We start from the raw sequence: 26812 nt of genomic DNA, 5'->3' as shown, positions 1-26812 counted from the left end.
TTGAAAAATGTAAATCCTTTTTATTGCAATGTAAGAAGTTCCACTCTCCAAAACAGCATGTTTGGAGTTTGATTGGATAATAAGAACAAATAACTGGCCATTGTGGCCAAAGCGCTCCGTTTGACTTTTCCGAGATCTTCTACTCTTCCCTGTGGACGACCTCTGACCTACTTTCTGTACGATCTGAATTTCTGCGTTTTGAATTTTAGAAAATTGAATTTGATGTTCCGAATTTCTTCTTCATCTTGAAAACGTGAGGCTGTATTAAAAAAAAACTGGATATTTGCAATCTAAGAATTCAGAGCAAAAAATATGTTGTTTGAAAATGCATGCCTATAAAATTCTGCCTTAAAAAAAGCAATTGTGTTAAATTTCAAATGTTCAATATTCAAGTAAAAAAATTCAAATTCGAAATCAAAATCTAATTCAAAACTATTTTAACTCCCATATAATATTCAGTTTTGTTAAAAAACACTTGTCAATAATTCAGATTTACGAAATTCAAATTCAGATTGTTTTGTCATATTTCTGGCTCCATATGAGTCGCTCACGCACTCTCTCTTCCGATGAGCTGCGTGGCAATAAAATTTCTTATGCATTTCTGCACTTGAACCGCTGTTTAACGCTGTTGTTATTGCTGTAAAGTGCTAATTCAACATGCGTCTGCATCTACAAGTTAAATCAATGAAGCGCGCATATCATCACCTTTCACCATTGGTATAACCATAACACCATGGGACAGTGCCAAGCACTGCATGCGTGTGTTAGAAATGGAAGGGTGAGAAAACATTCTGCTTGGTACGTTTTTCGTCTTTAAACCTCATCTTTAAAAACCAAACACATTGTTCCCTTTCTGTCGGTCTCTCGATGTTGTGTCGAACCGACAGATGGGGTTCGTCCCTGAGAACCAATCGCTTCCGACTACTTAGAAAAGGCCAATGAAAATTGGCAAATGAAATTTGCATGCCGGACTCCGCCCCAGAAATCCGGGTATAAAAGGGAGACGGCGTGCCTCATTCATTCACCTTTTGTTCTTCGGAGCCTTCGCTGATGAAGATCGACTCTTGCTACTTAGCAAAATATCTACATTGCCGGTTCTACGACGTGGTGCAGTGGACTGTCCCTTCCTGCAGCGACTTCCCCTGGGCGTCTCGGCGGTTCCAGAGGTGTTCTAAAAGAGCTAATTTCTCCAGCGCAGCATATCCCGCTGTTCTTGTGGGTGCGGTGTCCTCATCGAGGAAGGGGACAAGCACGATGTCTGTGTCAGGTGTTTGGGGGTCCAACACGCTGAGGCAGCCTTCGTGGACTCATCTTGCCCGAACTGCGGGCAGATGGTCATAGAGACGTAGCGGTCACGGGTGGCTGTCTTCTCCCGAGAACCAGCCACCACCTCGCAGGCTTCCCGGGCTGTGACGAGGATGGCTAAGGCCATTCCGTCCGCCAAGGCGAGCGGCGAGGGTGATATGGAGGTTTCTGCGAGCGCTAATCCGTCAGCCAAGTGCTCGCGGACCCCTCGCACCCCGTCTCGCTCGCCTCACCGTTCCCTAGCAGGCGGTGACACACCGTCAGCATCCTCATTCACGTATTCGGACACGATGCGTGATGATGATGAGATGTCTATCGCAGCATCGGAGAGCGAATTGCTGGCACCCGATCCCGACGCCTCTCTGCAGCTGTGCTGGGGGGACGAGCTCAGGAGGAAGCGGATGTCGAGATGTCGGAGTGTACTCCGGTGCCTCTCCCCCAGCGCTCACGGTTGGACACATGGCCCCGGTTCCGTTCTTCCCGGAAGTGCATGAGGAACTGACGAAGACGTGGAACGCCCCTTTCTCGGCGCGTACACGTCAAACCTGTTCCGTCGCTCTCTCTTCCCTCGATGGTGGGGCAGCTAAGGGTTACGTCGACGTGCCCCAGGTGGAATGTGCAGTCGCGGTGTACCTGTGCACGCAGGCGGCGTCCACCTGGAGAGGTCGACCGAAACTCCCGTCCAAGGCGTGTAGGACTTCGGTATCGCTGGTGTCGAAGGCCTACACTGCCGCGGGCCAAGCTGCCTCCTCTCTCCACGCCATGGCCATCCTGCAGGTCCACCAGGCCAAGGCGTTGAAAGAGATCCACGAGGGTAAGACCTACCCGGGGTTAATGTAGGAACTCTGCACCGCCACCGACCTCGCTCTAAGGGCGACCAAGGTGACCGCGCGGGCCCTGGGTCGGGCGATGTCCACCATGGTGGTCCAGGAGAGGCACCTCTGGCTCAACCTTGCGCAGATGAGCGACGCCGAGAAAGTCCGCTTTCTCGACGCGCCCATTGCGCAGGGTGGGCTGTTTGGTGACACTGTCGAGGATCGACAGTGAAGAAGCAGACGGAGGCGATTAGCCTTAGAGTTCCCGTGCGGCCTCTGCTCCCCAGCAGCCCCGGCCCTCTTTGAAGCCAGCTCCGGTTCCAGCGCTCCCTACCCAGGCGGCACCCCGGAAAAGGGCGTCGAAGGGGAGACCACCACCCCGTCAGCAACCTTCGAGGAAGAAGCGACCCTGACGGGAAGACCCCAGGGAGGTTAACACCATCGGGCCCGATCCCAGCCATATCACCCTACGGAGGCCTAGCGCCCACTTTTTCACAAAAAGAGCCAATCTCCCTGGGTGTTCTTCACAGCCGCTCTCACCCTCTGTCAGACGGTGTTCGGCCACTCAACGTTGCGTCTTGGCGAGGCGCAACATCGAATGTATTTTGCAGCCCTCAGCACTCTCAAATCGACAGTGCGGGGAGCTGCATCGCCAGGCAGGCAATCCAGCAGAGCCAGTCTTCTTCCCGGGGGCCCCCCGGCGAGATCCGCACTGCCAGCCATCGAACAGATGAAGCAGATCGTACCCTTAGTTCCCCTGTCGCGGTCCCTGGGAGCTTGGCTCGAGCTTCCCACACCGTCACGGTGGCTGAGGAGAACGATCCGTCTCGGCTACGCGATCCAGTTCGCCAGAAACCCGCCCAAGTTTCGGGGCATCCTCGTCACCTCGGTCAGAGGCCGGGATGCTCCCGTACTACGGGGCGAGGTCGCCCGTCCCCTTAGCCGAGATGTCCCGAGATGTTGTACAGCCCCTACTTCAACATCCCCAAAAAAGGCGGGGGGGTGCGCCCCATCCTAGATCTGCGTATCCTGAACAGACACCTGCTCAAGCTGCCGTTCAGGATGCTCACGCAGAAGCACATCCTGGCATATGTCAGATGTCAGGATTGGTTCACGGCCATCAACCTAAAGGACGCTTACTTTCATGTCTCGATTCTCCCTCGTCATCGCCCGTTCCTACGGTTCGCTTTCGAGGGTTGGGCATATCAGTACAGAGTCCTCCCCTTCGGTCTGTCTCTGTCTCCACGAGTCTTTACGAAGATCGTGGAGGCCGCTCTCTCTCCCCTCAGGGAGAAGGGTGTGAGGGTACTCCACTATCTCGACGACTGGCTTATCTTGGCTCACTCGCGAGATCTGTTGTGCCCGCACAGGGACCTGGTGCTCCGGCACCTAGATCAATTGGGACTACAGGTCAACCGAGAGAAGAGCAAGCTCTCCCCTGTGCAGAGCATCATCTATCTTGGTATGGAACTCAACTCTGTCACCATGACAGCGCGACTGTCCGCAGCACGCGCCCAGTCGGTGTTGAACTGCCTGGATCATTTCACGCAGTCAGCGGTTCCCCTGAAACTATTTCAGAGGCTCCTGGGACAGATGGCATCCTCGGCGGCGGTGATACCCCTCGGGTTGATGCACATGAGGCGGCTCCAACACTGGCTCCAAAGTCAAGTTCCCTGGAGAGCGTGGCACACCGGCAGCAGGCAGATGGTGATTACGCCTCGCTGCCGATGCACCCTAACCCATTGGTCTTCCATGACTTTCCTTCGGGCAGGGGCACCCCTAGGGCAGGTTACGAGGCATGTCGTGGTGACAACGGACGCCTCCCTGCAGGGTTGGGGTGCAGTGTGCAACGGGCACGCAGTGTCGGGGCTTTGGACGGGCCCCCGCCTGCGCTGGCATATCAATTGCCTAGAGTTGTGGACCGTGCTACACGCACTAAAGAGGCTGCAGCCTCTCGTGCAGGGCAAGCACGTGCTGGTCCGGTCGACAGCACTACTGCAGTAGCGTATATCAATCGTCAGGGTGGCGTTCGCTCACTGCAGTTAACACGACTTGCCCGACGCCTCCTCCGGTGGAGTCAGCAGGTGACCCGCTCCCTACGTGCCACGTATATCCCAGGCGACCTGAACCAGACAGCCGATGCGCTCTCTCGTCAGTCTACGCCATGCGGAGAGTGGCGACTCCACCCCGCGCAGTCCAGCTCATTTGGGTGCAGTTCGGACAGGCCCAGGTAGACCTGTTCGCCTCCCTCGAAACCACCCATTGCCCCCTTTGGTACTCTCTGACCGAGGGACCCCTCGGCACGGATGCCCTAGCGCACAGCTCGCCGCGGGTCAAGCGGAAGTACGCCTTCCCCCCAGTGAGCCTCATTGCACAGACCCTGTGTAAGGTCAGGGAAGAGGAGCAGCAAGTGTTACTCGTTGCGCCACACTGGCCCAACCGGACTTGGTTCTCGGAGCTAATGCTCTTGACGACAGCTCCCCCCTGGCCGATTCCCCTGACGAAGGACCTGCTTTCCCAGGGGAAGGGCACGTTATGGCATCCCAGGCCAGACCTCTGGAACCTCCATGTCTGGCCCCTGGACGGGATGAGGAGATCCTGAGTGGTCTGCCCCCAGCGGTGGTAGCTACCATTTCTCAGGCTACGGCACCTGCCACTAGGCGACTGTACGCCTACAAGTGGCGCCTCTTCTCGACCTGGTGTGCTTCTCGAGGAGAAGACCCACGGAGTTGTGCGATCGGGTCCGTGCTGTCCTTCCTACAAGAGAGACTCGAGACTAACCTCTCCCCCTCCACACTGAAAGTGTATGTAGCCGCCATTGCTGCTCATCACAACTCAGTTGCTGGGAAGTCTCTGGGGCAGCACGACCTGGTCATTAGGTTCCTAAGGGGCGCGAGGAGGTGCAACCCGCCTCGTCCGCACTCCATACCCTCTTGGGACCTGGATGTAGCCCTGACAGGTCTCACCAGGCCCCCCTTCGAGCCCCTAGGGGATGCCTCTCTTCCTCATCTCACGATGAAGACGGTTCTCCTTATGGCGCTCGCCTCCATCAAGAGGGTAGGGTATCTACAGGCTTTCTCCGTGTCCCCTGACTGCCTGGAATTCGGACCCAGGGATTCTCACGTTATCCTGAGACCTCGGCCCGGCTACGTGCCCAAGGTTCCCACCGCTCCTTTTCGGGACCAGGTGGTGAACTTACAGGCGCTCCCCACTGGGGAGGAAGACCCAACCCCGTCCGTGTTGTGTCCAGTACGCGCGCTGCGCCTCTACTTAGACCGCACACAGAGCTTCAGGAGCTCGGATCAGCTCTTTGTCTGTTTCGGAGGTCAGCAGCAGGGAAGAGCTGTCTCCAAGCAGAGGTTGGCCCACTGGATTGTGGACGCTGTCAAGGCAGTTTACCAATCCCTAAATCGCCCGTGCCCTCTAGGAGTGAGGTCCCACTCCACCCGGGGTGTAGCCTCCTCTTGGGCTCTGGCACGGGGGGCCTCTCTCGCAGACATTTGCAGAGCTGCGGGTTGGGCTACACCTTCGCAAGGTTTTACAACCTCCGCGTAGAGCCGGTGTCAGCCCGCGTCCTGCATGGCCACATGTAGGACCGGCAACTGGTAGGGTGTACGCCTGTTCGGTTCTTTTCCCCCTCTCTCGAGTGGGTCAATATACCGATTCAGCCTCCCTTCTTTCCCCACTGGGCGAAGAACAGGCACTCCATCCATCACTAAGCAAGCACCCTCTGGGGTGGGCTGGGCAGAGCAGCCCTGCCCCTTAGGCCGGGTATCTCCGGAGTTATTCGCAACATAGCTCTAACCGGACCTAGTGCTACCAGACGTTGCAACCCCCCAGTAGGGCGGTTCCGTCTGATGCATCTTCATGCTGGTTCCCACCTTGGTAACCCATGACCTCCCCAGGTGGACCTCCACCTTGCGGTTTTCTCTTCAACCACTCTTTCTTCCCATAAGTTCTCCCCCATCGGTGAGACCATGTTGGTGTCTCCACTAGACTCCTCCCTGCGGTAGGATGTGGTCTCTGTAGCGCATCTCCCACTTGAGGAAGTAGCGCTTACCCAGTGGCCTTACGGTTCCGGGCGGCTTCTCGCTGTTAGAGAAACAAGGCCGCCGCCTGTGAGGCCGAAGGTAGGGGCCTTCCCACCTTTCAAGAAAGCTCTGGGACCCCCTACCTACCCACTGGTAGGTTACAATTTCGCGGTAGCGCTCACGGGTGACACGCCCAGGCCAGTCACCGTCGCTTCGTTGAGATTATGACAGGGCACAGTGTTATGGCGTTTTCCATTGGAACCCCATCTGTCGGTTCGACACAACGTCGAGAGACCGTCAGAAAGGGAACGTCTCGGGTACGTTTGTAACCTCGGTTCCCTGATGGAGGGAACGAGACGTTGTGTCCTCTTGCCACAACACGTGCTGTCCTCTGCAGCAGTCGTGAGAGGTCTCGGGCTCCTCAGAACTAAGGTGAATGAATGATGCACGCAGTCTCCCTTTTATACCCGGATTTCCGGGGCGGAGTCCGGCATGCAAATTTCATTTGCCAATTTTCATTGGCCTTTTCTAAGTAGTCGGAAGCGATTGGTTCTCAGGGACGAGCCCCATCTGTCGGTTCGACACAACGTCTCGTTCCCTCCATCAGGGAACCGAGGTTACAAACGTAACTGAGACGTTTTGTATAAGTGAGAGTACATAATACAAACGCGTTATTTGTTAAAAGGGTCATATGACATGGCTAAAACGAATATTATCGTTTGTTTTAGATGTTTGTTATGCAATGTGTATACACGATTTAAGGTTCAAAAATGCTGTATTTTCCACATACCGTGCATGTTTGTATCTCCTCTTTGCCCCGCCTCTCTGAAACGCACAGATGTTTTACAACGGCCATCACTTTGAAAAGCGAGGTGTGCTATGATTGGCCAGTTAACCAGTGCGTAGTGATTGGTCGAATCCTGCTAGCGTGTGACGGAAATGTAACGCCTCTTACCATATTTGGAACATCAGGTTCCAAAGCAATTGTACTGACAGGTGCCACCTCACTGGCGTATACATTTGGGCGGTCTTAGTCAAATCATACCACGAACTGACGTAGATTTGTGGGGGTGTGGTTACACGAGGCATTTCAGGCAGGTCTGGGTGAGCATTCGCTTTTAGATAGAATGCATCTTTTGCTCTGACACTTTAATTTTTGCAATTTTATGTGTCTAATACATGCATGGGCAACTTATAACACACCAAAGACACAGAAAAACACGTATTCGCGCCATATGACCCCTTTAAAAAACGGAGCACACTGTTTTCTGAGTGAATGCACAATAGCGTTTATATCTTTAAATCTGGCACATTGCTCTTATAAGTGAAAGTTAACATGATACACGCATCATATCTATAAAAAATAAAATATGCTCTCTATGAGTGAATGCACAAAAGTGTTATGTATTTACAAAGTGCAAATTGTTTTTACAAGTGACAAGACGCGGGACAAACGCATCATATCTATAAAAACCGAAAACATGCTCTCTATAAGTGACTGCACAAACGCGTTATGTATTTACAACGTGCACATTGTTTTTATAAGTGACAATACAGGACAAACGCATCATATCTATAAAAAACGAAAACATGCTCTCTATGAGTGAGAAAACAATGGCGACAGTGTACAACTCGATGAGGCGGAGACAGCAGAGTCCATCAGCAGTCATAGGGAGGGCTCAATCAATGTGACATCAGGTTACTGAGAGAATGCCAACAGCTCATTCAAGAGGACAGTTGAAGTTTATTGGGGATTTAATAGAAAATGAATGGGTGGATTTTTATCATTCTAGGGTGGTTCTGTAAACACACTCCTGACACACATATATGTTCAAACAACATTTAAAAGTGCATTTTCTGGATTAGGGGGCCTTTAAGACGTACAGTAACTCTTGAATTGTACTCTGCATTATACAGATTTTTTAAGTGGATAATTAAGTGAAAGACATTTTGTCTCAGCCTATTTTTTCCTTTTTTAATCAAGGGGGTTCAATGTCATCTCCCTTCAAATCGAGCTCCAATAATAAGTCTTCTTTAATATTTATTTTGCTGGGCTTACCCTTGAATTTGTTGAATTGTTATCCGAGACCGTTTGGTCTATCAAAAAGCTTTTGATAATGTTTTAAACCTTTTAGACGACCCCTAGAGGGTACACATGGAATTAGGTGTGAATTGGCCATACACCAGAGGAGTTTTTACTCTGTTGTTCCAAATCTGTATACATTTCTTAGTTCTTTGGAAGAATTATTGTAACCAAACAGTTATTGCTTTATAAATTTCTTTGTCAATCCTACTATGTTAGTCAATGGTGGCCATGAACCGTTTGGTTACAAGCATTCTTCCAAATATCTTTCTCTGTGTTTTTCATAACAAAGAAATGTATACAAATTTGGGACAACTCAAGTGTAAGTGATGACATTTTCATTTTTGGGTGAACTGTCCCTTAAACAAACATTTATGTAAATTAGGGGTGTATTCATACCGAACCGTCACAGGCAACATTCCAAATATAGTCATCATTCCTATGCCCTACTCCTTCGAAGGGCAGATCCCTCGGAGTTTAGACTTTGGAGTGAACAAGGCATTTGCGTCCATTATGTAGATGTTTGGAATGCACTTGGCAAAGGAAGCGACGTAATTTGATTTCCTCATTATCTTCAGCTGGCATGTTCCTGTAACAACGCAGCATTTTCTCCGTCAGCAGATGTCTCTGTTTTAATGGCATAACTTAAGCATAAAACCTGTTTGCAAATAACAATACATTTTATATTTTTAAGTTTTATATATATTAGTGTTTATATATAGCATATTTTAAAAACTTTTTAAAATATAAAATGTATTGTTTATTTACAAACAGTTAGGTTTTATGCTTAAGTTATGCCATTAAAACAGCGACATCTGCTGACGGACACAATGCTTCGTTGTCACAGGAACATGCCAGCAGAAGATAATGAGGAAATTACGTCGCTTACTTTGCCAAGTGCATTCCAAACGTCTACATAATGGCATGCAAATGCCTTGTTCACTCCAAAGTCTAAACTACAAGGGCTCTGCCCTTCGAAGGAAGTAGGGTATAGGAATGATAACTTCATTTTGGAATTTTCCCCTCGACAGCTCGTGACGGTTCGGTACGAATACCCGTACCGTTACACCCCTAATATAAATATGTATTTCAGTGCAACAGAGAAATTAATTGAGACTTCTAATGGTAACTTATTGCTATAACAAATAATATACATGCTGTGTTGTTCTTCTACTGCAGATGGTATTTCCCAGAAACAAAGCGCTTGGATGCAGAGAAACTGTTGCTGTTTGATGACAATCAGAATGGAGCGTTTCTCATTAGAAACTGTGAAAGCCAGACAGGGGAACTCTCACTCTCAGGTATATTAACCTATTTAATGTTAGCAGCAAAAAGGTAGTGGATCGGATTATAAGGGAACATTTACATTTAGTCATTTAGCAGATGCTTTTATCCAAAGCGACTTACAATGAGGTAAACAATGGAAGCAATTCGAACAATATAAGGACAACAAAAAGCATAAGTGCAATAAAACGTCTTGGTTACGGATGTAACCTCGGTTCCCTGATGGAGGGAACGAGACGTTGTGTCGAACCGACAGAATGGGGTTTGTCTTGAGAACCTATCATCTTCTGAGTATTTAGAAAAGGCCAATGAAAATTGGCGAATGAAATTTGCATGCCGGGCTCCTCCCCGGATGTCCGGGTATAAGAGGGAAGCCGGCGTGCTCATTCATTCACCTTTGGTCTGAGGAGCCTAAATCATCCTCCCCCGACCGCTGGGGTGGGCGGCCAGTGTTGTGGCATGAGGGACACAACGTCTCGTTCCCTCCATCAGGGAACCGAGGTTACATCCGTAACCAAGACGTTCCCTTTCTGTCGGTCTCTCGACTTTGTGTCGAACCGACAGAATGGGGTTCCTATGGAAAACGCCACAGCACTGAGCCGCGTCACAATCTCTGCGGAGCGACGTTGACTGGCCTGGGCGAGTCAGACGAACACGCTAGCGCGAAATTATGACCTTCCAGTGGAGAGGAAGGGGGACCCAGAGCTTTCCACAAAAAGTTGGGAAGCCCCCTAAAGCCGGCCGTCACGGGCGGAGGCCTGATTCTCTAAATGGCGAGAAGCCGCCCGGCACCGTACGGGCCACTGGGTAAGCATTATTCCCCCTGGGGGGGAAAAACGCTGCAGAGGCCACTACCTACCGTAGGGAGGAATTAGTGGAGACACCACATGGTCTCACCATCAGGGGAGAACTCATGGGAGGAATGTGCGGACTGCAGGAGTTAACCGCAAGGTGGGAGTCCACCTGGGGAGGTCATGGGTTGCCAAGGTGGGAACCATTCATGAGGATACATCAGACGGAACAGCCCACGGAGGGGGGGTTACCACGTCTGGAGCACTAGGTCCGGTTAGAGCTATGTGGGAGATAACTCAACTGTTCCCCGGCCTAAAGGGGCAGGGCTGCTCTGCCCAGCCTGTCCCCTGGAAGGGTGCTTAGTGATGGATGGAATGCCTGTTCTTTACCCGAGGGGAAAGAAGTGAGGCGGGATCGCCACTGCTCCCCCCGGAGGGGGAAGGGCTTCCGCAGGCGTATGCCCTACCGGCTGCCGGTCCCACACCTTGCCAGGATGCGAGCTGACACCGGTTCCGCGCGTAGGTATTAGAACCTCACAGAGTTGTTAGGCATAGCCCAACCCGCAGCTCCGCAGATGTCTGCCAGAGAGGCGCCCTGAGCCAGCCACGAGGGGGGTGCCTCACCCCCAACGGGCAGGAAAAAAGATCGGTATGCCCTAACGAGGGCATCCACGATCCAGTGCGCCAGCCTCTGTTTGGAGACAGCCCTCCTGCTGACCTCCAAAACAGACAAAGAGCTGCTCAGAGCTTCTGGGCTCTGTGTGCGGTCCAAGTAGAGGCGCCGTGCGCGTACTGGACAAAGCACGGATAGGTTGGGTCTTCCTCCCCCGGTGGGGAGCGCCTGCAGGTTCACCACCTGGTCTCTCGGGAGAGTGGTGGGAACCTTGGGCACGTAACCGGGGCGGGGTCTCAGATAACGTGAGAATCCCGGCCCCGAGTTCTAGGCAATCTGCGGACACGGAGAGTGCTTGTAGATCCCCTACCCTCTTGGAGGTGAGCGCAATGCGGAACACCGTCTTTATCAAGACTGAGAAAGAGCGGTAACCCCGAGAGGCTCGAAGGGAGCGGGGCCTCTTGAGGCCCGCCACTTAGGTCGCAAGAGGGTACGGAGCGCGGATAAGGTGGTCACCCTCTCGCGCCCCTTAGGAACCTAATGACCAGGTCGTGCTGTCCCAGAGGCTACCCAGCACTCGGGTCATGATGAGCGGCCGTAGCGGCTACATACATTCCCAGTGTGGAGGGGGAGAGGTTACTCCCCCGTCTCTTTTGAGGACGGGACAGCCCGTACCCGACCGAGCAACTCCGCGGGTCTTCTCAACGAGAAGAGCACCAGGACGAGAAGAGGCGCCACCTATGGGCGTATAGCCGCCCAGTGGCCGAAGCCCTAGCCTGAGTGACGTCCCAACCGGACCGGGGGTGGGTCACTCAGGATCTCCTCGTCCCGTCCAGACATGGAGACCAGGTTTTGCCTGGGATGCCGTAACGTGCCCCTTCCCCTGGGGAAGCTGTCCGCCAGGGGGAGCGGCCAGGGGGGAGTTGTTGTCAGAGCCTCAGCTCCGAGAACCAAGTCCTGGTTAGGCCGAAGGGGCGTAACTAGTACCACTTGATGCTCCTCTTCCCTGGCCTTGCACAGGCCCTGTGCAATGAGGCTCACTGGGGGAAGCGTACTTCCGCTTGTCCCGCGGCCAGCTGTGCACAAGGGCATCCGTGCCGGGGGTACCTCGGACAGGGAGTACCCAAGCGGACAATGGGAGGAGTTCGGGGAGGCAACAGGACCACCTGTGCCTGGCCAAACTGCCCCCAAATGAGCCGGCTGCGCGGGGAGGGAGTCGCCACTCTCCGCAAGGCGTCAACTGACGAGAGAACACATCGGCTGTCTGGTTCAGGACGCCTGGGATGTGTGTGGCTCGCAGGGAGCTGATCACCTGCTGACTCCAGAGGAGGAGGCGTCGGGCGAGTCATGTTAGCTGCTGTGAGTGAAGAATACGCCACAGCAGCTGTGATGTCCGACCGGACCAGCACATGCTTCCCTGCACGAGAGGAAGTTCCTCAATGCAAGTAGCACAACCCACAACTCTAGGCAGTTGAATGCCAACGCAGGCGGGGGCCCGTCCACCGCCCCGACACTGCTCGCCCGTTGCACACGGCACCCCTTCGGGTGTGTCGGCAGAAAAGCGTGTGACCAACGACTGCTGCCGGTGTGCCACGCTCTCCAAGGAACTTGACTCTGCCGCCAGTGTTGGAGCGGTCGTATATGCATCGACCCGAGGGGGGGGCCATCCCCGCCGAGGATGCCATGAATCCCAGGAGCCTCTTGTTACAGGGGGACCGCTGACTGTCTGATCTCAGGCAGTTCAACACTGACCGGGCGCGCTAGTCCTCGCGCCCCCCCTGGGGGTGAGCGGGGCCGCTCGTGAGGACAGAGTCGAGTTCCATACCGAGAAAGAGGATGCTCTGCACCGGGGAGAGCTTGCTCTTATCTCAGTTGACCTGTGGCCCCACCGATCTAGGTGCCGGAGCACCAGGTCCCTGTGTGTACACCACAGATCTCGAGAGTGTGCCCAAACTTGAGCCAGTCGTCGAGATAGTTAGTACCCGTACACCTCCTTCCCAACGGGGAAGGAGGGCGGCTTCCACGACCTTCGTAAAGACTCGTGGAGACAGGGACAGACCGAAGGGGAGGACCCTGTACTGATATGCCCGTCCCTCGAACGCGAACCGTCGGAACGGCCGATGTCGAGGGAGGATCGAGACATGAAAGTACGCGTCCTTCAGGTCGATTGCCATGAACCAGTCCTGACGCCTGACGGACGCCAGGATGCGCTTCTGCGTGACCATCCTGAAAGGCAGCTTGTGTAGGTGCCTGTTCAGAACACGCAGATCCAAGATAGGGCGCAACCCCCCGCCTTTCTTGGGGACAATGAAGTACGGGCTGTAAAACCCGCTGAACATCTCGGCCAGTGGGACGGGCTCGATCGCTCCCTTCACCAGAAGGGAGGCGACCTCCGCCCGAAGTACGGGGGCATCCCTGCCTCTGCCTGAGGTAAAAGGACGTCCCGGAACTTGGGCGGACGTGTAGCGACTGAATCGCGTAGCCGAGACGGATCGTCTTCCTCAGCCCGCCTGACAGTCTGGGGGCTCCCAGAACTGTGACAGGGGACTAGAGGTTGATCTGCTTCATCGCCCCCGCGGAGGGTGGTTCGATGGCTAGCAGTACGGATTCCTTGCCAGGGGAGGCCCCCCGGGGAGGAGATCGGCTCTGCCATATTTCCTGCCTGGCGACTGCGCAGCTCAACGCACTGTCTGACTGAGAGTGCTGAGGGCTGGTGTTTATACTCGACATTGCGCTTTGCCATGACGCAACGTCGAGTTTGCCGTTCACCGTCGTGCAGAGGGTGAGAGCGGCTGAGGTAACCCAGAGAGAGAGGAAACTCTCCTTTTTGAGAGTAAGTGGGCGCCAGCCCCCCAGAGGGGGCCAGCAGATGGAGGGACGGGGCAGGAACCGTCCCTATCCGACCTACCAGCGCTGTGGCTGGGGTCGGGCCCAATGGTAGCCTCGATCCCCCTGAGGTGATCCCATGACAGCCGCTGCCCGCGGCTGCTGATGGGGCGATGGTCTCCTCTTCGCTGTCTCCTCCAGGTCACTGGAGGGCGTTGAAGAGGACCAGGGCTGCTGGGAAGCAGACAGTGCACGGGACTCGACGGCCGAGGCGGCCGAGTTGCGGCACGGAGGACTGCTTTTTACTGTCGAGAACCCTCCACAGTAACACCAACCAGCCCCCCCTTGCGAGACGGGTACGTCGAGAAAGCGGACCTTCTCAGCGTTACTCATCTGCGCAAGTATCGGCCAGAGGAGTTCCTCATGGACCACAAGTGTGGACATCGTCCGACCCAGGGCCCCCGTGGTCACCTTGGTCGCCCGTAGAGCGAGGTCGGTGACGGCGCGGAGTTCCTGCATAAGCGCTGGGTCGGTCTTACCCTCGTGGAGCTCTCTCAACGCCCTGGCCTGGCAGGAGCCATAGCGTGGAGAGAGGAGGCAGCCTGGTCCGCCGCAATGTAAGCTCTCGACACCAGAGATGCCGAGACACCACATGCTTTGGACGGGAGTCTAGGTCGAGCCCCCCCAAGTGGCCGCCACCTACGGGCACGAGTGCACCGCGGCAGCATACTCCACCTGGGGGACACCGACGCATCCTCCAGCTGTCTCAACCTCGAGGGAAGAGAGGGTGACAGAACTTTGTTTGACGTGAAACGTGCCGGAAGGGGCGTTCCAGGTCTTGCAAAGTTCCTCATGCACTTCCGGTAAACACGGCACTGGGGGCGGGCGCGGCTTGGAGCCGCGCTCAAACCCGAGGCGCCATGTAGCCAGCCGCGAACGCCGGGAGAGGCAGTGCGGGCACTGCAACCCAACACTCACGGCGGCCCGGGAAAGCATGGCCGACATCTCGACATCCGCTTTTTCCTGGGCTCGACCCCCCGAGGGAGGGAGCCCGAAGAATCGTCGGAGTCGGATGGCAGTACGTCACCCCCCGATGCTGCAAGAGACCTCTCATCATCACGCATCGTGTCCGAATACGTGATTGAGGAATAAGACGGCGGACCGTCTTTTTTGGGGAACGGTCAGACGAGCGAAACGAGGTGTGAACGGTCCGTGAGCCGTGGCTGGCGGATTATCGCTCACAGTAATCCTCATATCACCCTCGCTGCTTGCCATAGCGGACGGCAGGGCCGTAGTCCTGCCGCCACGGAACGGGGAGCAAACGAGGTGGTGGCTGAGTCCCGTGGGAACACAGCCACCTGTGACGCAACGTCTGAATCGTCACCGCCCGCAGTGCGGGCAGGACGTATCCACAACGTCTGCCCCAGCGTACTGGAAGCAGGCATTGTGTCCGTCCCCCTCCTCGATGAGTGTGTTGCACCCATGAGAACAGCGGGACAAGCCACGCTGGAGAAATTTGCTCTTTTAGAAAAGGAAATTTGCTCGAACACCTCCGGAACTGCCGAGACGCCCAGGGGAGAGTCACTGCAGGAAGGGACCGTCCGCTGTCCACGTCGTAGATTCCAGCAGAAAGAATGATCACCCAGATCGTAGAGAAGCTCACCAGATGCGTAGGCTCTGAAGAACAAAAGGTGAATGAATGAGCACGCCGGCTTCCCTCTTATACCCGGACATCCGGGGAGGAGCCCGGCATGCAAATTTCATTCGCCAATTTTCATTGGCCTTTTCTAAATACTCAGAAGATGATAGGTTCTCAAGACAAACCCCATTCTGTCGGTTCGACACAACGTCGAGAGACCGACAGAAAGGGAACTGGTCTCATATAGCCCACCACAGTATACAAAGCTTTTTTTATCTAATGAAAGAGTAGATCTAACGCTTCTTCACTTCATCTGTAATGATTTTATAATAAACAGAAAATGTAAAAAATCAGTTGCATGTGTTCCTAAATCTTTGTTCACTCAGATCGCAAACTAGTTTAAATATTTTAAGTTTACACACCGGATGCTTATGTTCGGCTCACATCACCATATTAACATGTTTCAAAAACTTAGAAGAGCAGTGCGTATTTTCCAGTGTGTGCTTTTTAACCGGCTGAGGAACTTTCACCAGAGTAAAACAGGCCTATATGCTTGTTTTTCTTATCAAGAACATATAAAACAAAATAAACAAGATAACCATATATCACAGACTGTCAGTACACATTGCATTTTGTTCGTTTTGTTTTGTATGTTTTCTTTTTGTATTATACCATTCCGCGCAGGTTTACATTTTTTCCAACGTTGCTAATTTTTCAACATTAAAAAACCTGTATACAGGATATAATATGAATGCGTTATGAATATTTAACCTCGTAAGACCCGAGCTTTGGTTTGGCTTGCATTTTAGATTTCTTCTAGCTATTTGGGGTTAGGAGGAACCAATAAATATAATAACCAAATATTATATTTGAACATGAAGCACTTTTTGAAAAAAACGATGTCCACACATGTGGACAATCGGTCTGTATCCACAGAAAACAGTCAAGACACCATTGTTTAATAAAGTACAAATCTATTTTATTAACAGCCTGAGTACACTGGGGGAAGTGTGGGAATGCTGTGGGTACACTGGGGGAAGTGTGGCTGTGTGTGGGCATGCTGTGGGTACAATGGGGGAGTGTGTGAATGCTGTGGTTACACTGTGGGAATGCTGTGGGTACACTGGGGGAAGTGTGGGAATGCTGTGGGTACACTGGGGGAAGTGTGGGAATGCTGTAGGTACACTGAGGGAAGTGTGGGCTAGGTGTGGGTACACTGGGGGAAGTGTAGGCTGTGTGTGGGCATGCTGTGGGTACACTGGGGTAAGTGTGGGTACACTGGGGGAAGTATGGGTACACTGGGGGAAGTGTGGGCATGCTGTGGGTACATGGGGGAAGTGTGGGCATGATGTGGGTACACTGAGGGAAGTTTGGGCTGGGTGTGGGTACACTGGGGGCAGTGTGGGCTGTGTGTGCGCATGCTGTGGGTACACTGGGGGAAGTGTGGGCTGTGTGTGCGCATGCTGTGGGTACACTTGGGTAAGTGTGGGAATGCTGTGGGTACACTGAGGGGAAGTGTGGGAATGCTGTGGGTACACTGAGGGGAAGTGTGGGAATGCTGTGGGTACACCGGGGGAAATATGGGCACCCCGGGGGAAGTGTGGGCTGGGTGTGGGTACACTTGGTAAAGTGTGGGCAAAGTGTGGGCTTGGCCCCATGGTACTGCTTGCAGTCGTTGTGTAAATTGATGTTTTCAAACAAATTCTTCCCAAACTACGTTTTCACAGTTATTTAAAAACAATTGTTTTTAATACATTTTTACATTTTCAACTAAGCAAAGTCCCATTGTCCACATGTGTGGACATCAAGTTTAGAGGCATAGTACATCTTTACTGTTGCAAAAATGTGTCAAATTTGCATGCCATATTAATCATACAACACTACTATGCATAACGTAACAAGAAGCAACAATTACATTTTTTACCTTTTGGACGTTTTGGCCTGCCATAGCTGCCTTTATTTTTCAGATGTGTTCGCCACCATCTTGACATTTTTATGTAAAGTGTTTTCTCTTCTGACACCACCAGATGGCAGTGTAAAGGTCCATGTTTGTGAATAACAGGTTCCAGTTACACAGAATTAAGTATTATCATGCACACAACCAAAAATGTGATGTCCACACATGTGGACGCCAGGCCGTAGGAGGTTAAAGATAATTATGGGCTTGATGTGAAATTGTGACTAAATAAAAACATACAAAATTACGTCTTTATTAATTTAATTTAAATAAACGAATATTTGTTTTTATGAGCTCAAACATTCAAATATAAAATTATTGAAAAATGCCCATCCCTACCCTGAACGAAGTGACAATGTTGCCAGCAGCACTGAATACACACTTGATGGAGTGGCAATTTACCGGCTGTCCCTTGTCATCTGGTTCAAAACCAAAATGTGCCCAATAGGCGACACAACATTTGGCCTAGACACTAGATTCGTGGCCATTTTTTGAATAATGTTGTCAACTGTAAATAATAGGCTATACCATAAAAGAGAAGCATCGCTATAAGCACTTGCAATTACAATCTATCTACAACTGTTTACGTTATGCTTTATGCCTGTGTTTGTGTGTATTTTATTGAACATTATCTGTAGACATCACAAGTACTTAAACCTAGCATTTCATTAAAAATAATCAGCCTATGGTGGATTTATTTTGTGTTTGTCTATGTTTAATGGACTGTCCCTCTTCCTTGCGCGGGAAGCAGTTTTTTTCCCCAGAAGCCTTTGAACATAGGACGGAAGACAGTAATTTATGCAATAAAAAACCCTCGGTGCACAAAATCAAAATTATGTAACCATTTCTGTGTGCTACAATACAAAAAAAATGTGTTGATGACAGTGATGACCTCAACACCGCGGTCGGCATCTCATTACTGCGGTAATGCAGTGATGCGGCTATCATCACAGCCCTAGTTTGAATCATTTCTTAATTTCACGTTTTTTCTTCATTATTAATATTAATAAATATTATTACAGGCTTATCCATTTCTGAGTTGCTGTGGTTGTGCAAGTTGTTTATGCATTTAACTCGTGGCCACAACAAAAATATATCATTCCCTCAACAAGAGATCTTGAGGCCACAAAATAAGGATGTTATTACCTCAACAAAATGAAATTGTGACCACCTCATAGCTACAACTACTCAACTGTGTTGCTTAGTATTGGCTTCTGTGATTGTACAGGAGTGGTATTCACTAGAAGTAATTATATAAAATTTTATAATAAGTAATTTAAAGTTACAATTAATCATGACTGATTGTACTGAATGGATATGCTGTCTGTATTGCAGTGTTGGACAGTGGAAAGGTGAAGCATTATAAGATCAAAACGTTGGATGCTGGTGGGTACTTTGTATCAAGGACTCGATCTTTTTCCACTCTGAGAGAATTAGTGGATCACTACTCCACATGTGATGATGGCCTTTGTGTGCGTCTAGGAGAACCCTGCAGAAAAGTATGTAACATTTATGAATGTTATTAATTCATTGTGTTAAAGGTTGGGCTTTCATTTATTTGAGAAGCATGCAGTCCCCTTTCCCCGTCGAGCCTTTACCTAACCTATATGTATGTATAGGAACCTATACATAGGTACCATATGTATGTAGAAACCTGAGCTTTCCTGCGGCTCAGTGGTTAGAGCATGGCCAACTAGCAATGCCAAGAACATGGGTTCGATCCCAGGGGATTGCACATAGTCAGAAACAAAAAAAATGTATAATGCAATGTAAGTCGCTTTGGATAAAAGCGCATAAATGTAAAGTCTGTCTGTTTATATTATATACATATGAATTGAAGAGTTCAGATTCTAAACCCTCTAAAAGCTACCTCTGTCAAAAATGAGACTATGATGTTGAGTGAATGCTCTCCACACATAGTATACATTACTCAAATAATTTTGCTTCAAAACCAACAAAATACCACACACTGTCCGATCTGAAATATCTGGTATTGCTGAAAGTAAATGTAGGAGCCTGAAAAATGCTCATTTAAACAAAACGTTGACGGTGTTTTGCATCTGAACTTTTTATACTGTATATGTATATACATTTATTTTACAGTGCTAAATCATTTTTACAGTGTATGAAAACACCAGCATTGAATAGGGGTTCAAAAATTACGATATAGCTGTATCACAAAAAATCCTATAACTCGGAAGCATTAGGTTATATCAGTGTTTTCCAATCCTGGTCCTGGAGAACCTGGAGTTTTAACTTGTCAGCTCATGAGTAAAGCCTCCAAGAACTCAGAAGAATGTTTTTGATTAGAATGACATCAAAAATGTGAAGTGTTGGGTTTCTCTGGGACCAGAAATTGGATAATTGACATTATCACTTTTTTTGCTTGCCATAGGTTTTCAATGAGAGACAAGAGGGCAGTCTGCATGGAATGTCCTTTCATAAAATCAGATTTTTGGCTATCCAGTAGGTTGTTCTTAGAGAGATAATCAGATACTTGGATAAACACCACCCTTTCTAGAACCTTTGAAAAAATGGTATGAGTGAGATTGAGCTATAGTTGCTGACCACTGAGGGGGCAAGTGATGTTTTCATGAGAAGTGGGGTAACCAGAGCCTGTTTGAATAAGGTGGGGATGGTAAATCAGAGAGGAGAGAAGAAGGTTGAGAATAATTATCAGGTGTTTGAAGTGTTGTTGATTTTGTTTTAAATGTAAGTGACATTGGCCGCAGAGATGTCAGTAGAAAAAGGGAGGGATTGATACTGAGGTCAGCAGAGTCTCGTCCTCTCTGCAGCCCTGAGCTTAGTCCGATGGCCGCAAGTCTCAAGACGCAAGTCTTTAATTATTGTGTGTGTGTGTGTGTGTGTGTGTGTGTGTGTGTGTGTGTGTGTGTGTGTGTGTGTGTGTGTGTGTGTATTAGACATTGGTTCCAGAGACCCATGGTCTTTCATACAACACAGTGGATCAATGGGAGATCCCACGTACCTCTGTAAAACTCCTGAAGAAGTTGGGAGCAGGGCAGTTTGGGGAAGTTTTTGAAGGGATATGGAATGACACAACAGCTGTTGCTGTCAAAACACTCAAACACGGTACACACCCTCAGACAATGTGTATTGTAATGTATATTTTAATGTAAACATGAATGCTGTTAAAATTCTTTTATTTTATTTATACCGTGTGCAGGGCAGTTTTTAACATAAGTTATCAATTTGAATCACTGTACCAAAGTTACTTCATCTGCAGTCCACCATTAAAACAAAGACAAACAGATCCTGCCTAGCACACACCATAAACACACATTAACATTATTAAAATACATTATATAAATCATATTAATATAAATATTATAAAAATAACCAAAATATAGACATTTTAGCCCCTTTGGGCTGCTTTTCTTCAGCTGGAAGTAGGGCATTAATCAGGTAATCCACATACCAGTCAATTTTGTCCCAAACCCTTAAGGCTTTTGTACACTTAAGATTAAGAAGAATTTCAATTTTATTTTGACCCAAAGCACACTCCAAATATAACAAACATAGGGATCTAAGATTTCATAGTTTTGCTCCTATAGTGTGTGAAGTGCCGCCAAAACCGCACAAAACGCATTCTTTCACAAACCAGAGCTGCTTCGGTTTTTCCACAAATTTGCCAGGTATGGTGCAGGTTTTACTTAAAACAAAAAGAAGCACAAATTTTGAACGTTTTTTTTTTGCTTTTTAACTTTTTAATGATTATTTTGCTCATAATATATATTCTGTGATTATTGATGCAAAGTTTAAATAGTCTTACCAGTGGCCTTTGACTTTTGGTGCCCATTCTGTGTGACAGGAACTATGGATCCAAAGGACTTCTTGCGAGAAGCTCAGATTATGAAGAGACTCCGCCACCCTAGACTGATCCAGCTGTATGCCGTCTGCACTATGGAGGAGCCCATCTACATCATTACAGAGCTCATGAGCAATGGAAGCCTCCTAGAATATCTCCAGAGTAAAACAAACATATGGCATACATACCCATTTATTTTACTATTAAAATATTTTTTCTAACAATTTTGCCTTGTTACAACGCAGCTTTTCAGTAAATACTTATTAGTAAAGACAGTAGACATTAGAAAAATCTCATCATTTGCTCACCCTCGTGCCATATCACGGGGATATGAAGAGTTAATTTGCAAAGACAGATAACTCGGTTTTTAAAGATTTTCAACAATTATGTTTTTTTATTGTGCATTCCAATTAAAAGTGCAGCTTGTAACAATTTTGCAGTAAAATATCCAAAAATCGCTAAGCTAGTGTTATATATTTTGTTCAGCTGAGTACTTATAATATCTCAAATGTTTCCAACTACTTGTAAATCATGAGAAAATCGCCATTCTAAACAGTGACACGGGGCTGTGCAGTCTCGCCTGTCAATGGCGTCATATCCGCGTCCCCCTTTGTTACCGCCTTTACTGACGTAGAAACCGCATGACAACAGTGTCGTGGACAAATGCGGAAGTAGTGTCTAGCGTCTAGCAAGCCATTAGCTTTTTTCGAGCAGTCACTTATTTATGGACCACAATTATTCGCTATTATAAAATAAAATAATTTTTATAAATTATAATATAATTATTAAAATAAAATGTATAAAACTTTACCTCATCCGCTAACATGATTTCTCGTTCCCGTCTGATTGATGGCCATCAGCAGTGGTGTTGAAGACAACAGATCCCATCATTCCACGCTCCTTCACAGCGTCATCAAGCTACAGCATTGTTGTTGTTGTTTTGATCGTGCGCCCTCTAGCTGCGGTTTTTACAAACTGCACCTTTAATATCAAAGTGCAGTTCAATTTTTTCATTTAGCAATAACTCAAAAATCCATGCGTATGGCATGCCCATAGACATCATTTTATTCCCTTTTCTTTTTCTTTTATATAGAAGACAGAGGCAGTCGTCTCCATCTTTCTGATCAGATAAGTATGGGAGCACAAGTGGCTGCTGGCATGGCGTACCTTGAGTTGCAGAACTACATTCACAGAGATCTTGCTGCACGGAATGTTCTGGTGGGAGATAATAATATGTGCAAGGTGGCTGACTTTGGCCTGGCACGTGTTTTTTTGGTAAGCAATATTTCTGTTTAGTTTATCTTTTAGAATACATTTACTGTTAACCCCTCGGTTAGACTAGCAAACAGCTTTCTTTGTTCTTTGGAACGGAGATCATTTTTGAAAAATATTATTGTTTACACACAAGGCTTACATTTAAATATTGCAAAGTTAGGGTGTTCATGCAAGGGTGGCACCGAGTCAAGTCAACTTTATTTATATAGCGCTTTTTACAATTTTCATTGTTACAAGCAGCTATACATAAAACATATTGACTATAAGCAAAACATTTAAAGCACACATTTAAGATAAGGGAGAGAGAAACACAGGTCAAATATTAAACAGACTATAAATTCCTATATGTAATATTAATTAAGTAAAACTTGAAAATAAATAAAGCAGCCCCCCTGGCCAGGCAAACAGTTTGCAAACGGTGGCGAGGAACCCAAAACTCCAATGGAGAAAAAAAAACTCAGGAGAACCCAGGCCCAACCAGGGGATTCCAGTTCCCCTCTGGCAAAAGCTCCGCCCACAAGCTCGACAATGCTTGCACAACTAGGCTAAATAAAAAAATTAATTAAATTTTTTTAGTAATAAGGTATATTATAGGTTTAAGATTATCATTAATAACCTAGTAGCACCACTACTCTTTAATTGGTGGGGCAAATTTTAAAACTTCTAAATGTATTAAGATTTTACCTATCAATAAATCTTTAAACTAAATAGCGTGTGGCACAACAATGCAAGGACACCACAATTCAAGTAAATATAAATAAACAGTAAAGAATCTTTTGGATTTCCGTGCTTGTTTTCTAGACTATGGTGAAGTGTGCAGTTGTGTTTAATCACGTGAATGGTTTGCCCATGGTTTATTACAGGTTGATGTTAATGCCACCGTGCAGCTTGTAGTTTTGTACAGCAGATTGTGCTTTGACTATAGGCATACATATAACATTTATTTATGTGTTTGTTTTGTATGCTGTATCTTAATCGCACTGCATCGCGTCTACTACTCGCGTCACAGGTATTGCGCACCGGCAGACGTGTAAATTCTGATGCAGGATGGGCCATTTTTTAAATTATTTATTCTGTATTGCATGAAAAACATGCAGCCTTCAAATGTTGATCAGTAAATAAGCTCTTTGGCTCACTTTGGAAAATTCTGGTGTGTGACGAGATCAGCGCGAGTGCACAGTGCGAGACAGACCACACTGACCGTGAGAAACATGGAGATGCTCAACAGGGCTCAGCGAAAGATTAAAATGAAAATGTATTTTGTAGACATGGTCAGAGGGGACCGGTGCAGCGCTGACTGTGGAATTAAATTCTAGAATAAGACCGACTGTTTCGCGTTTTGATTTCATTTTGTTTGCGTCAGTGGGTTTATTTCATTATTTGATCAGAGATGATGCAAATACAAACGATGCGGAAATTTCCTGCAGTATTAAAGCTAGATTTGCGGGGATGATATAAAGTATGCGCAACCCCGTACTAAAATCCAAACCCTGCTTAAGCCCTGGCCAAAAAAAAAGATACAGCACACTCTACTCAAAATACTACAGGATTTTACTATCCCAGGAACTACTAAAAATCCAGAATTTTGCGATCTTAAGGCGCGTGATGGATTGTAGTGTATTATAAGCTCTGTTAAATATGTAGGAGCTAAACTGTTCAAGGCTTTATAAGTGAGTAGCAGTATTTTGTAGTCAAAACTGAATTTAACTGGTAACCAGTGTAAATATATGAAAATTGGGGTTCTATGGTCAAACTTGTGTGACCTGGTAAGAACTCTAACTGCTTGTGGATGCTTTGTTTGATTTTAGTTTAAAACTTGATTTAAGTTTAAAACTTGATTTAATTTGTTTTGTGATTGAAATATTGATAATGTGTGTATGTATGGATGAATGTTACTTGTAAATCCATGTGATTTATGTAAAAAAAATTGGCCTGGACGCTCTTGTAAAAGAGCTTTTCTGTAAATGTGCTTTTCCTGGTCAAATAAAGGTTATTATAACAATAATAATAACAAGAGCTGCCAGCACCACCACAGGGCCAAGCCCCCGAAGGCGCACCACAAGCGTAGCGTAGAGCCAAGAGAGCAAAAAAACGGCATAAATGGAACGCATGTGAAAAACAGCCAGTTCAGGAAGAACAGGCAAGAATGCAGCGCAGACTCTACACAAAAACACTCAACACACTCCACACTGGATTCGTACCGGCGACCTCTTGTACCCGAAGCTCACAGTTTATCTGGTTGTGCCACTCAGTTGACATCCTTGACCCACGATCCCAAAGGGAGGTTTCAAACAGTGACATGAGCCAATCCCCGTAGGGGCTGAAACGAGTGCGTAGAGCAGAAATACTACGTATTTGAGAAACAGAGGAATAGGTGGGAATGAATTCAAGAAGACCATTTTGCATAGTGGTTCACAAAACGTTACACAGAATAGTTCAATACAAGAACGCTAGGTGGTGCTGTCTTTTAGCGTCGCAGGCACGTTCGGGACACTAATTCAATAATACTTTAAAAATTTGGTGCCGATAAGTCACGGGTTTTAAAAGATATTGCAATTTATGACAAATTTCAAAATGGCGGACAGGCTGTTTATCCAATCGTGACATATTCATATTCACCCAATCCGGCACGACCCGAGGAATCCGTAGACACTGAGATCATGAATTTCTGACAAACATTTCAAAAGTTACGAGCAAAAATAGTCATTTTTCAAATCTCGCGACCCATAGGTGGCGCTGTTCCCCATTTTGGCAAGGACCCCAGTCCTATGTGTCGATGAAGCGTACAAAGTCTCGTGCCAATATATCGAAAGATGGCCGAGATAAAGCCTCCAATACATTTTTGGGTCAACTTTGAAAAGTTTGCGACCTCATAACTTTTGAACAACGACGAAATTCGCAGTTCTTTCGGGTTATGTCTGTACAGCTCAGTCCAAAGATAGTCTGAGCCAATTTTCATGACAATCGGTCACAATTTTTAGGACCAGGCAATACTGTTCTTTTCAAGATGGCCGCTACTGTAATGGGCGGATTCTTAATGTAACACTTGGAATGCAATGAGCGTGAGGAGTGCATGACATAGGCTGAGTAGAATTACTGTGGATCAATGGGTTCAAAAGTTACAGCCGTTTGAAAAGTGCATTTTTGAACTGCTGGTGTGAATGCTAGAGACCCCATACTTGGTCACGTGACTAATGAGTACCACCTCTACAAGTGTGCCAAGTTTCACCATTTCCTACGTACGGTTCATAGGGCTACCATAGACTACCATCGGTTAAGAAGAATAATAATACCAACAGAAACAATAGTGCATAGTATAACAGCTAATAACAGCTGCATTTTGCACTTTTTGTAGCCTATTTATTGAGAATGCACCTAGCAGAGCATTGCAATAATCTAGAACATGATATGAGAAAAAAGTTACGCAAATCTGATCTGAAAACATTTTAAATAGGTTTCAAGTCACATAAGAATGTGGCCTGGAATAGACTTTTTAAAATCTGTTTTTTGTGATTTTTTTCTGTTCACATTAGCTGAATATGATCAGATTGTACAAACATCTGATTTGGACTGACAGTGTGAACAAAGCCTATGTAGCAAGTAAATAAAGATAAGTAACACCTGAGGCATAACATACAAAACTAAAACGTTACGTAACAAAAAGTTTAATATTTAAATTTGACAGTCAACCAACAAGTTGGAGCTCTCAGAAACTTCTGAGTTCACAGCTTGATGAGTTCTAGGAGCATGAGAAAGCTTTTTGCAAGCTCATAATTATGGTATGACGTGAACGCAACTAAATGCTTGCTCATAGAAAACAAATCATCATAGGCAAGTCAGGTGTAACCGCAAATGTCATGATAAACATCCCATGCTTACCGTTAGGGATGCACCGAAACGAATATTCTTGGCCGAAGCCGAACATGATGTGAAACACTTGGCCGAAGGCCGAATAATACCGAACACCGAACATATTTTTTTGCATTTCTTCTATTTATTAAGCTTTTTTTTTCACTGTTGCACAAACTGAATAGTCAAAATGTGCTTTTTATAATTTGTCTTGCTTTTCAATACAATACAATACATAAATACATTACATTTACATTCATATAAAATTGAGCAAAACAAAGTAAATTCAACCAAAAAATTGAGCCCTCTCCCTTCATGAATAGCCTATATTAATTAGGACTATAACTGACTGGTAAAAGAATGTAATGTAAGTTACTCTGTACCCCTACAACAAAACACTTCATTAAAAGCTGTCATTCCACATTAGGCCATAAAATAAAAATACGAATAAACGAAAACTGTTGGATTATTATAGGCTACATTGCAAAATGATTTGAGAAAAAAAAACATCCAATGCA

General features: G+C 47.6%; 1 protein-coding gene across 1 annotated transcript in view; it reads left to right on the top strand.

Moving 5' to 3' along the window:
* The window catches only part of frk (fyn-related Src family tyrosine kinase), a 38384-nt gene that overhangs the window by 7082 nt on the left and 4490 nt on the right, over window positions 1-26812 (top strand). The window contains exons 2-6 of the mRNA XM_057352485.1: window positions 9414-9535; window positions 18680-18843; window positions 20266-20434; window positions 21174-21332; window positions 22264-22445. Of these exons, the coding sequence (XP_057208468.1) occupies window positions 9414-9535; window positions 18680-18843; window positions 20266-20434; window positions 21174-21332; window positions 22264-22445 (796 nt within the window). The remainder of the gene's footprint in view (window positions 1-9413; window positions 9536-18679; window positions 18844-20265; window positions 20435-21173; window positions 21333-22263; window positions 22446-26812) is intronic.

This window comes from Triplophysa rosa, linkage group LG15, assembly GCF_024868665.1.
Source record: "Triplophysa rosa linkage group LG15, Trosa_1v2, whole genome shotgun sequence".
Lineage (NCBI taxonomy): Eukaryota > Metazoa > Chordata > Actinopteri > Cypriniformes > Nemacheilidae > Triplophysa > Triplophysa rosa.
This window is presented reverse-complemented; position numbering and strand designations above follow the sequence as displayed.